General features: G+C 37.7%; 1 protein-coding gene across 4 annotated transcripts in view; it reads left to right on the top strand.

The window, feature by feature from the left end:
- The first annotated feature begins 169 nt into the window (after positions 1–169).
- The window catches only part of LOC110048778 (nibrin-like), a 36,733-nt gene continuing 24,182 nt past the window's right edge, over positions 170–12,720 (top strand). For 2 of the 4 annotated variants that reach the window (XR_016209931.1, XR_016209930.1), the window contains exons 1-7: positions 170–409; positions 576–620; positions 3,037–3,119; positions 4,707–4,849; positions 8,338–8,400; positions 9,767–9,852; positions 10,816–10,892. Coding sequence is in view for 2 of the 4 variants with exons in the window: in XM_089298408.1 (XP_089154534.1) it covers positions 361–409; positions 576–620; positions 3,037–3,119; positions 4,707–4,849; positions 8,338–8,400; positions 9,767–9,852; positions 10,816–10,892 (546 nt within the window). In the remaining 2 variants the exon portion in view is untranslated. The remainder of the gene's footprint in view (positions 410–575; positions 621–3,036; positions 3,120–4,706; positions 4,850–8,337; positions 8,401–9,766; positions 9,853–10,815; positions 10,893–12,720) is intronic. The other 2 variants (XM_089298408.1, XM_089298409.1) reach the window with 2 other exon arrangements.

Here is a 12,720-nt window from a genome sequence, read left to right as displayed (position 1 = left end):
TCGGGACGAAAAAATTTGTCAAGAGTTTTTCAGTTTTTTTCAGTTTTTTATTATTGCACACTATTTACAGGAAAACAACTTAACATAAGATGGTTTACAATGATATAGGAAAAATAAATACTGATAGAAATTAGGTAGAAGAAACAATATTTAATTGTGTACAGTGACCAAAGTAACCAATGAGCTTTCGAGTAGGTCACTGCCATGCAGATATAAGATATAAGTCAAGAGACCAGTCGGGTCGCGGGAGCCTGGAACAGGCTGATCGCGGCCGGCCGTTGCGTTCCGGTCAGCCCAGTCCAGCCCGGTCCTACAGACCCTTGTTGCTTTGGCGGGATATTACCTTCGTGCTTTAAGGACATGTGGTTTCTGGAGGAAGGCACTGGGAGCTCCCAGTTAAAGAGGACAGGTTTGAAGTATTTCGGCATAACTATTTTACATAGTTAAAAGAGTCACGTATCCTTCTGTCCTCGTAGTCTTGCACTCATGATACAAGGTCTTGCAAGAAACCAAAATGTAAACTTTAAATGCGAATGTCTGGTATTTATCGATAAATCAGAATTGCTATTCTTCAGGTCTTCTGTTGACCGTTGGAGTGGAATACGTGGTTGGCAGGAAAGGTAAGCTTACTTAAGCTTATATCTAGTACGACAGAAGTACTTATGGTGAACTGCCACAAAGGTCGTGTTTGGAACATGCAACTTGTGGACTAGCGCGCAACTAGCAGATTCTGACTACACTAACACGAGACAATAGTTAATTTTACAATAACCGTCTCATTTCTCGCGCGCTGATTGGCTCATTTTTATCATTTTTATCAAGAGTACAGACGGATAAAATTTTAATTCATGCAAGCTTTCAACAGTTCAACTTTCAGCTGTTGAACTGTCAACTTTTTAACCAATGGGATTTCATTGACTTTTTTAAGTAGCCAATCAAAAAGCGAGGATAAAATTCACTTATCTTTGTTTATGGCAAGTTTACGATGTCTTGTCCTTCATTTTTTCCCGGTATTTGACCATTTTGGGCTCTTGTTATTGTAAAAAAGAAATTGACATCAGTTTTTTTATGCGTCTGTCCTCTTATTGATGACAAATTGCATCATGACATTGTCAAAGTTTGCTGTGGAACAACTCACCTGTGGCTCATGGTTCCACAGCTACTTTGACAATGTCATGATGCAATTTATCATCAATAAGAGGACAGACAAATAAAAAACTGATGTCAATTTGTTAAATTGACTATGCGTCAGTCAGTCATCTGATATAGATGTATTCTGTTGTGCAACATACGGGACCAATTGTATTATTATTACATTCTAAGGAGGGGGGGTGACGGTGGTTTTCAAAAAGGTGTTCGTGTTTCTAAACTGAACCCCCCCAAATATTTTCAGACAAAAATTATACCCCCCCCCCTCCTGATAAGAACATAATGAATGAGTTGCCAGTAATCGGATACCCGTGTTTGCGCAAAGAACTCTGGGATCGTCAGGGGGCAAACATTGCAAGTCGTTAGAAGGAAATGTATGGCGAAACGTTGTTTCGACGCCCAAAAACATGGTTTTGGGGAGAGATCAACGCTTTTTCGCCGTTCTTTTATCGCGGATGGATTTTGGCAATGTTGATACATGGAAAATGTAAGTTTTTGTTTGAATAACCGTAAAATAAGTGATAAAATTTACCGATAAACTCCCTTTTGCTTGCGTGAGGTTTATTGTGAAATACATTGAAGAGAAAATTGAGAATTTCAATACACGCCTGATCTCGAGAGGCTACCCGGAGCAAATGGTAGAAAAGACCCTCCGAGAAGTTAAATATAAAGACAGAAAAGAAGCTCTAAAACAGAAATTGAAAATTGCAGAAGGAACTACTACCCTTTGTGTCGGGCAATTTCAGTCAACCGTCAATACCAAACTTTGGAAAGCATAATCACGCACAAATGACACTTTTAAATACAAATACTCAGAGATAAATTCAAGGAGCCACCCTTGATTTGTTATAGAAAAGGAAAATCACTGAAATACGTGCTTGTAAAAGCAAAGCAAAGGCTTCGAGCAACACAGTAGCCACACAGCATGAGTCGCGCGGACTCATTTGTAATTAAATCAACCCCAGACAGTACAATGATCGCCACCGGGTATATTTCCAGTATTATTTGCATGACTGAGCTTTCAAATAAGCCAAAAGTAGCCTGTACACAACTTGAAAGGCTTGACTGGGTTATTTCCTCTCGATTTATACCTAATTAATTTTGTAATATTATCAGACCATTACGCGATGTAAATTTCACATTAAACCTCACGCAAGCAATGGAGTTTATCGGTAGATTTTGTCATATATTTCACGGTTATTCAACCAAAAACTTACATATTCCACACATCGACATTGCCCAAATCCATACGCGATAAAAATGCTTGATCTCTCTCAAAAATCGTTCTCTTGTACTTCGAAACAACTTTCCGCGATACATTTCCTTCTAGCGACTAGCGATGTTTGCCCCCTGACGATCCCAGAGTTCTTCGCACAAACACGGGGCTCCGATTACTGGCAACTCATTCATTCTCTCCTTCTGTCCTTACACATGCAGATTTTTTATCTTGTTTATTTCATTATCTCGTTTATCTTTCTCCTGGTTTATTGTTTGTATTATTTTACATTGTTTAAAATGAGTTTAGCTGTTTGTGTCTGTGAAAAAAATTGTTGTCATTGTTGCTTTTCATTTAAGGTGGCTCAAAACAGTAATATTTCCGTGAGATGCTTGAGCTCTAGTGCTCACTTCAGCACAAGGCATCACATGATCACTTGAGGGGTCATTAGATAACACGCAAGATTTAAAGTTTGCAAAAATCAGAATTACATAAAGGAGAGTAGATCTCCCATCAATCTGTTCGTGAACATGATTTTGCATGACTAGTGATATCAGCATATTGGAAAATTTGCAACTTTGCTCCTGTTTCCTGACTATAAATACAGACACCTGCTGTGTCAAGTAAATTAAAAGCATGAAATAACGGGTGTTGTTTTGTTTATTCCTTAGATTGTACCGTATTAATACAAGATGATGCTTCAATTAGTCGCAAGCACAGTGTTCTAACTGTTCAACACGATGAAGCCAATCTGGTAATAACTTTATAACTGGTAGTGATCAAAGATTATGAATGCGTTCAACGCTGTCACCTTTTAAATACATATACCTTAAATAACTTGATTCAGGAAACTCCGCATTCTCCTTATAGCGTGGTTCTCTCTGGAACAAATTACTAGCTACTTAATAACCAAGAGTGAGGTCGTTACGGGAAAATCTCAAACTGAGGCCTTGCCATATTGACCTCGCTATCGCTCAGTCAATATGGTAGGCCGAGGTTTGAGATTTTCCTGTAACGACCAAACAGTCGAGGTTATTAAGTTGTTTATTATATGGCCCATGAATTATGGAAAAGGAAAAAATTATTCGAGCGGAAGTCGTCAATTTACATCCGGCGATGCACGCATTTACCAATTCATTCATAATCTCAAACCCAGTGCAAAACTACACTGTGAACTTAACCACTGTATTACGTATTCCGTTAAAAACACACGTTTCTTTATGGGAAAAGTGATTGTCACAGCCTCAAAAAGATATTTTAGTATCGTGGTGCCACAAGTTGATGGGGGAGTTTTTCCGACTTTTGTGGCGAAACGTCAACGCATATAAAAAAGACAGAAAGTGCTTCAAAATACTTCAAACCAACTAATGCTTCAGAATGAATTGCTCAGAATAACTCGATCTTCGCACTCGCTTTTGACAACATATCTCCGCCTTCTTCATTCTGGGATTTATAGATGAACTTTTCAAGCCTTGTGAACGTCTAAAACTTCCTGCAGTTACGACAGAAACTGCCCAATTATTTACATCTGATGATCCTCAAGGGAAGCTGATTTACACTTGCTTGTGTTAAAGCGAGGGAATCTTTTCGATGAGAATTGTGACAGAGTTCAATATTTCCGTAATTGTTGTGACTAAGATGATAACATATACGTTTCTTGGTGGTGTTCTGCTCAGGATGCATGACAGATCTGCCGATGGTGTCTTTCACTCAGCGATTTTAGCTTTACTTAAGACTCGGCAAACTTTGATTGTTTTTCACTAGTGCCCGCCAAGGTTACCGGCTGGTAAGTCAAAAACTACTTCTATATTAGTTTTATTAAGGAAAAATCTCTAAACTTTTAGCTACCTGCTTTCTCTTACTGTTTTTAATCGGTTTTCATCGTTTCAATCTGCTTGAATTTTCAGAGCCGGGCTCTTCCTAATTTGCATAATCCGTAATCAGCCCATGGGCATTACGGCTGCATAATGACCGCTCAGACCCCCCGGTCTTAGCCAATCAGAGCGCGCGTTATATCGGCCACAAGCCAAAGCCATATAATAATTTCTGGTAATGCATGTACAGAAGTGTAATGGGGATTACTTTGATTGATCTGCCTTTGTCAATCAAAGTTGCACATGCACATAATCCTCGCTCAGGGCCTTTAATAGCATGTGTGGATTTATGTTCAATTTAACATGTACCTCAATGAATTAATTACTTTCTTGTTTCTGATGAATTGATAAATTATTTAATTTGTCATTCACAAACTCACATTTTTTAGATTGAAAGGTAGGTGAGGGAATGTGCAGCTTGATCTATTTAGAGCTGCAACTAATTATATATCATTCTTTCATTACAGGGTGATCCAAGTAAATTATCACAAGTTTTTTTACAAGATTTCTCTAAGTATGGAACTTCTGTTAATGGAGTGAGAATCTCTGGAACAGTTCATTTGAAAAATGGTGATGAAGTATTATTTGGAAAAAACAACAGTCATTACCGGTGAGCCACTGATTGTAATCCTGTTGCTGAACTGTGTCTGACAAAGTTTTGCTGTCATACACAGGGTTGATATTAAGGGCCAGTAGCTTGCCAAAACTACTGGCTTTAAAGTCACCCATCTGCAGCGAACTACGTTCATCTCATTGTACATTTACTTCAGATGAAAGTCTTGCACTTATTTAATGTACCATCGAAGAATCTTGTAAAGCATCTGTTTCCCAGTTTTAAATCGGTTTTAGCTGCGTGCACTTTCACTATTCACAGTATTTTATACTTCACACTGATCAAAAGAATCCTTTGAATTGCTGAAGAAATTAGAATTCATGTAGAACATGAATAATTTAGTGAAACATATTCCTCACAATGGTATTTTTAATGGTGATGATATCCTTTCAAGGAGAATACCTCTTGAAGAGGCTGGAATGTATATAGTTGAATCAGACATTCTGCTTTCATTATGTTCATGATTTTCTTTCATGTAAGTACAAATTTTTTACTTTCCATGATTTCAATGATAATTTGACTCTAGAGAAAAACTTATAGCAAATGTAACTGTTAAGGTTACTTCCCACCTTCAGGGGCACAAAAAATCATTTTTTCTTTTATTTGACAAAATTTAAGTCAGTCATTTTATCTTCAGTTTACAAAAGAAAAATATCAATCTCAAAAAGGAGACGAGTTATTTAGAAAAAAATGTATTTTCAAATAGAGTTAACTTAATAAACCAAGAAGGTGTCATAATCATTTTATATATTAATGGACAAAACCGCCACGGGAAATTTCCACAGTACACGCTTATCTTGGAGCTCATATTTCATGTTATTTGGTACATGTATTTATATCGCCAGAAGCATATCACCTAGAAGCGTCTAAATTCTCTTTATGTGTTCGGACAGAAGCATATCACCTTCTGATATCATTCATTTGTTCTCTTGCCTTTGGTTACTTTGCCCGTTTTAGTGTCTTTCTCTTCAATGCGACAGCAAGATAGAAAATGTGTTGCAATGCGATGCTTTTCCCAGGAAATCCTGATCCATTGTCTTTGACACTAGGAGGTCCTGTTGTTCCATTGGTTTGCAGTTTCATAAGGCGAGATAATCCCCTGGCATGCTGCGAATTGTTTGCAAACCTTTACGAGCTAAAATCTTGCATTTGATTTTGGAAGGAATAGATCCCCTTTGGGCGAATTTATAGGGTATGTAGATATGACGGATTTTAATGAAATTTCGCCAGAACATTTCAGGGATAATAACAAACAAAAATGTGTTAGGAGATTTGGATATGTAACATTTTTTCCCGTGGCATCCATTTACGCCACACGTATTGCATTTTTTTTTTTTTTTTTGCTACTTCAACGTTAGATGCAGATATCCAGGCAACCAATCTGAATATCGAAAAAGCCCAATGCATTTTGTGGATTGATGCCTTGTGAATAAGACTGTGCAGCCATTTTGCTCGTGTGGCGGCATCCGATAGCCGATAAATTCAATAGAAGAACCCTTGGTCGTTTCATGTCTTGTCGGCTCCTGACACTTCCTAAAAGAAAAGTTGTACTTTTAAGGGAAACTACATTTAAGCTTTCTTCTGATTTGTAGCTTAAAAAATGTTCATGGATCCTACCCTTAGACCCCCCAAGAGATTCCCGCCTCCACCCCTCATTGGTGCTTGCAGACCATGGTCACCTACTCTTTGATATAACTCTTATGCCTTGATGCACACATTTCTCTGGTGAAAAGACAATTATGCTCAGGGTATAAAATTAATTTTCATTTTTTTTTAAATTTGATTATCCTAAATTTAACTACTCATCAACTGTAGTTATCTCTGTATAGTTCTTCACCATTCTCTGCATAACAAAATTATTTGAAATTACCTTAGTTTATTACCAGCATAGTCTGATAAACGGAAGTCTGGGCTGCTAATTTTTGAAATCTATGGTGTAGTTCCAGAAAATATCCATACCTCCCCACCCCTCTGGAAATTCCAGTTAAGCTTCATACGTTTCTTTACATTTTTTGGTCTCCTAGAGCCTCTCCCCCCCCCCCCCCCCCCCGAAGGAAATTCTAATCCCTTCTGTGGGGGGAGTATGGATATTTTCTGGAACTGCACATTTTTTGAATGTAGCACTGTCTTGCGTGTTCAGTTTTAGGCTTAAACTAAATGACACAGGACTACACTATTATCAGATTCATTCTTTAAATACAGTTTCATTTTTCAGTTGACTTGTACTTGACATCGTGATGCAGTTGCTTTAACTTCCTGTTTGTTCTGCTATCAAAGTTTTAGTAAAATGGGTGAAAATTAATAATTTGAAATTTACTCTGTTTCCTGCATCTTCTACTGGACATAAATGTAGTTTAGGACTAACAGTTGACATTCTTGTGAAAGCAGCAGCTCTCATTTTTATGAATAACTTATTTAAGAAATAGAGAACATGTACTGTGGTTCTATTGAGTTATAGAAACCCGATTTCAAGACAATCAGGGCATGGTTTTTTTTTTTTGGGGGGGGGGGGGGGCTGTTTTCTTAAATGACATATTATGTACTTATTGACTGAGTGGGAGGGCCGCACAGGAAAACATTTGGCTCTTGGTCGGGACGTATATATTTTCCCGTTCGGATTGACCTAACTCAGTTAATAAGCATTTTATCATATGACCTGAAAATTTTGAAAATTCTGTTTGAACCTAAAAAAGGACATCATTACATAACATCAGACAGCTGCACGTAGAACAACTACAATAATTATTAAGATTCTTTAATAAAAACTTGTCATTTATTTCTTCGCATTGAACAACTTAGCGATTGCCAAAAGTTCGCTTCACGCTTCACTGAAATTGTTCACAAATCTTCTTTGTCCCAAGACTCAAGAAAATGTCGGCATCATTTTCAAGCGATTTGTCGACCTCTTGGATTCTCTTGAACAAGGGAGAACCAGCAACTGAATATTAATGACACTGATGTTGGCTCCCGCAAACAGTGTGTGACTGTTGCCAGTCCAGTCTGTGCATGGTTATGTTTCACGCCATTTAGGGTCACGTGATCAGTGTGTTTTTGACTAGCGTGGTCATAAGGTTTTGACCCAAGTTTTAGTGGATTTACGCTCGTTTAGCGTGCCTTTTTTGTCCCTTTCGTGGTCCTAAGGCTGGACAAGGTAACAGAGTGTATATTTTTGTCCTAAGTTTATTAAGTTTCTGTTTTTTGAACTTTATTTCCAATTTTATTTTCATGTATGTTATGTAGCGTTGTTCGACAAGCATTCGCATCGAGTCATTAGTGTAATTTTTGCATTTATTTTAGTTATACGGCTTCCGTTTTGAGGTCAGTAAAGTCTACCAGCCAGAACTACAGTGGTTCGTTTAATCTATGTAGTTACACAGTGTCTGGGTTTGCTGACTTTGCTGTGTACTGGAAATTACACTATTAAACACAAGCAAGTTTTATTACCTGGATGAACTGTACAGTAATGAACTTGTGTTTGTACTCAGTTTTCTCTCTTCAAACAACACTGATGTAGAAACTGCAGAACAATTTATCCTGCTGTACACAAGGTATGTTTGTGATTTCTCTTCTCTGAACTCTGGAAACTCGAAGAAAATATTTATATTGTACTTTGTTTTCTTCACGACTTGCCAGTTTTCTTGCTTTTGACCCACGATGAATTCTTTGATCGATGCTTTCCACTGAAAGAAGTTTTGCCTCAAGACTGTTTGCTTATTCCAAAGGTTAATTATCAGACAATCATCCAGAAAAGTTGTTTTCTTGACTGCCTCTTTGCTTGTCGTTAGCTTCTGAGAAAGTTGAATTTCTTCAGTTGTGAGGAGTGTTGACTTTCTTTCTGTGCTTTTGGAGTGAGTTGGTGACTGAAGTAGTTCTGCATTGGACAGTTTGCCTGGATAGTAAAATTTGCCCTCAGAATGTTCACTTTCATCACTCATTTTGACGAGAACAAAATTTTGCAGCAACAAACTGAATTCTTTTTGTCATAAACTAGCATCAATTTTGCTGTACACGTTTCTAGTAGGGCCGTGTGCATTTCTAATAGGGCCGTACGTTTTTTTTCCAGCCCTATCACTTCAGTGCGTACGGCCCTTGTATGAGACCATTTTTCTTATGGTTTTCCAAGGAAATTGCATGCAGAGCCTTACGGGTCATATGATAAATTTAGGTCTTTGTTTTTCAAGTTCTGGGATCTTAAGGCTCTTATGGATTTTAGGGTTATTAGTTTCTTGCTGATTAAAATCTTTAAATAAAATAATTTACCAACTCAATAAGTTGATCAGAATACATGCACTAAGATGGACAAAAGAAAGAGCGTATTCAAATTTCAACCTCACTATTTGGCTGTATAATGATTATACGTGAAAAGCCTTGGAAATGTAATATTTTATTACTCTTTGAAAAGTGTTGCTTTTGAACTAGTGGTACACAGATTTCTGATGAAAACTTATTAATATGGGACAGTACTACAATTCAACAGCCTTGTCTTTTTGCCAGTACAAACAAGTGCAAAATCATCTGTACCCTTATTACACCTGTATGTTACAAGACTCTTGGTAACATTCCTTACGCAAGTTGCTGACAGGTTAGAGAAATTTCACCTAGTCTTAATCAACATTTTCTGAATCCTTAAACTGTGTGGATTGTGTTTTAGTGTGTGAACATTTTGTGTAATTTTTCCATGTTGTGGTGCAATATGGCCTTCCTCTTGTCAAATTATTCACAATTCAGTCGCATGCAAACATTATGAGAAATGGCACCAGTGACCTGTACATATCTCTAACAGAAAAAAAACCACAACTTTGCTTGCATTGTCATGCCCCTGCCCAGCTTGTTAATATTGCCAGTGGTATTAATATTAATGTATTTTGGTACTCATTTTAGGTTCATACAGCTTTAATAAATGTTATTTTTAAGGTTGAGGTACAGTCCTTTGATTGTTGTCACCTCTTGTCTTGATGACAAACAGAAGAAGACACTGAAAAGTAACATTCATAAACTTGGTATGAGAATTTTGATCTTACTGCATCTTTCAATAAGACATAAACCCTGAAGTTTAAAACCTGCTAATCATTACTACTATTTTGTTTAGGAAGCCTCACTGAACATAGTGAAAAGCACAAAAATGCAATTGTTGGCTATCACTAAAATCAATACACTGTGTTGGCACGACCTTGTTCCTCATAGGGATCAAACTCACTGCAGGTGGCTCAGCTCTTGCTTCATATATGTTGACATAAATGCTAATAAAATGGGCATTACCATGTAATTGCCTGGGAATGACTAATCATAACATTTACATTTTTTACCGGCATAATTATGAAAGAAAGAAAGAAGGAGAAGGCAAAGGTGAAGATGAAGACGAGAACTTTATTTCAAGAGCCTAGGGTGGAATATGTTATTGCCGGTCACCCATTAGTTTATATAATGGCCCTCATAAATAACATTCAAATCAAGAAATAATTAAAAATAAGGCTTGCAATAATTATTTGCTAATATTAAAATGTTTCAAAGAAAACAATTGCTTTTTAAGAGTTATTTGAATGTACAGATGTTTTTAAAATTAGGGTGTGGTAGTTATATTCCTTATATTTTGGTCAAGATTGTTCCATAGATGGCCAGGACTCACTTGAAAAAAGTTCTCTTCTGCTATTTGCCAGGTTGTAGTTCACAAACTTGATGTTTTTTTTTAATGATATCACTTGGGTCTTAGGTTGAAGTAGCTCTTTAAGTTGGGTTGTCAACAAATGGCATAACTAGGGTTTGGTAACAAAATATTGTACCATAAATAGAACATAAATTTTTTTATGAGATTTTTATGGAACATTCATTTTGTGTAAAAAGACCATTTAGTGAAAACATTTTTTATGAGAAAAACGTTTTTGAGTATATGCTGTTGCTCAATAAAAACCATTTAAGTTAATTTGTATTTCTGAATCGTTATAATGCAAAACCTTAAATACTAGGTGGCCATGTGGTAAATGACTGGAGGCAAAACACTGTGAGTCATCTTGTGATGGATGGACTAACATTTACTATTAAGGTACAGATGTATGGAAATTTGCCATGAATAAAGTTTGATTTCTAATTAAATATGACAACAAAAATGTTTAATAACATAATTTTCACCAATGTGTGGGAAGACACTTTACTTTGATACAGGTATGTAAATACTTGATTACCTACAACCCTGCCATGGACCAGTCACAGGGGTAACTCCTATATTAAAAAGACAGGCTGCTCACAGAAATAGGCCCTTTGCAGGATCCGGTCACATGGTACTGAATTAATTACGCTGGGAAGCAAGATTACACAGTGGGACTTCCAAAACAAAGGAAAGTCGGGCTGGACGAGTTCCTTTGTTTTGGAAGTCCCACTGAGTAACTTGCGTCCCAGCGTAATTAATTCTGTACCATGTGACCGGATCCTGCAAAGGGCCTATTTTTAAAAAACACCCTAAGAGGTACCAAGATCCTGCTTTGTGGGCATGACCTGACAATTTTTCACCCCTTAGAGGTACCCAATAGACCAATTTCAATATATTAAAATTCAGCCTAAAACAAAAGACCTCAGCATGAGGCTCTGGGGAATAACTACAGAGTTTATGGGGTTTATTCCCCGGAACCTCGTGCTGAGGTCTACTGTTTTCGCCTGAATTTTAATATATTGAAATTGGGCTATTCTCAAACAGCAATTAATTTCCTGTCATTTTTTTCAGTTCCACATACCTCAAAATGTACTGCAAAAGCACCCGTTGTGGACCTTTTGGGGCTGAACACCCTAAGAGGTACCAAACCATACAAGAAGCACCCCCCCCCCCCCCTGGACCAGTATTCTATCCAGACTCACTGTATCACAGATGTTTTATTCTGTAAGGGAATAATTGATGACAATTTGCACCCATTGATTAAACAATAATAAGATATTGGTAACGTTATGGAACCCTTACTAAAAACTAATTTGCTATTGAAATGCCATCACCACTTTCTGCCTGAACAGAAGCTGGTCTGTGAAATTCATATCTCAAAACACTGTTCCACTCTTTTTGGGCAGATGTGGGGTGTTTTTCTTTTGAAAACACTAGCCATGTGGCCAAAGTTCTTCCTCCGAAGTAATTTATATCCTAAAGGCCCAGTTTGGCAGAAAGAAATTTTGATTTCAAAGGTCATTTTTCACTTGGAAAATATAAATATTTTCCAAGTTGTCGTGGTGGGACGATTTCACTCCATCACTTCTTCACTCCTTCACTTCCTGTTATACATTTGGAACCCCGTGGGGGAACTCCCATTTGAGAAGGTCAGGGATGCTCGTCAGAAAATTTGAATTCAACTCCTAACAAAGACTAATGTGGGCATTACTCAAGCTTAATTAAGGTAAAGGTAAAGTCTGCATGCGAGCCAAGTGGCCCATCAGGCCGGAGCTTATCCGGTTTCTGTAGCATGAATCGACTAGGAGTATTTCTACTCCCCCCTGGATGGGATGCTAGTCCATCGCAGGGTTCCCCCAGCATTAAGTTTGCCGGTGCCCATTTATACACCTGGGTGGAGAGAGGCACTGTGAGAGTAAAGTGTCTTGCCCAAGAACACAACACAATGTCCCCGGCCAGGGCTCGAACCCGGACCGCTCGATCCGGAGACGAGCGCAGTAACCATGAGGCCATCGTGCCTCCCAAGCTTAATTAGACCCCAAAAAAGATACCACTTAAAACAGAATAGGTTCAATTACTAGCCACTGTGCAAGAAAGGATCCCACGCGCACTTAGACCCAACTCACGTACTTGAGAAATCAGCGGAAATCAAATGAGGGAATTTTTTTATTATTTCTTCGAGTGTGCCTGAAAGGATACTTTGACAGCTAAGACTGGTGATGTT

The sequence above is a fragment of the Orbicella faveolata genome, unplaced genomic scaffold, assembly GCF_042242905.1.
Source record: "Orbicella faveolata isolate gen_17 unplaced genomic scaffold, um_ofav_v1 contig_3, whole genome shotgun sequence".
NCBI lineage: Eukaryota > Metazoa > Cnidaria > Anthozoa > Scleractinia > Merulinidae > Orbicella > Orbicella faveolata.
Note: the sequence above shows the minus strand (reverse complement) of the source record. Positions and strands in the feature narration are given on the sequence as shown.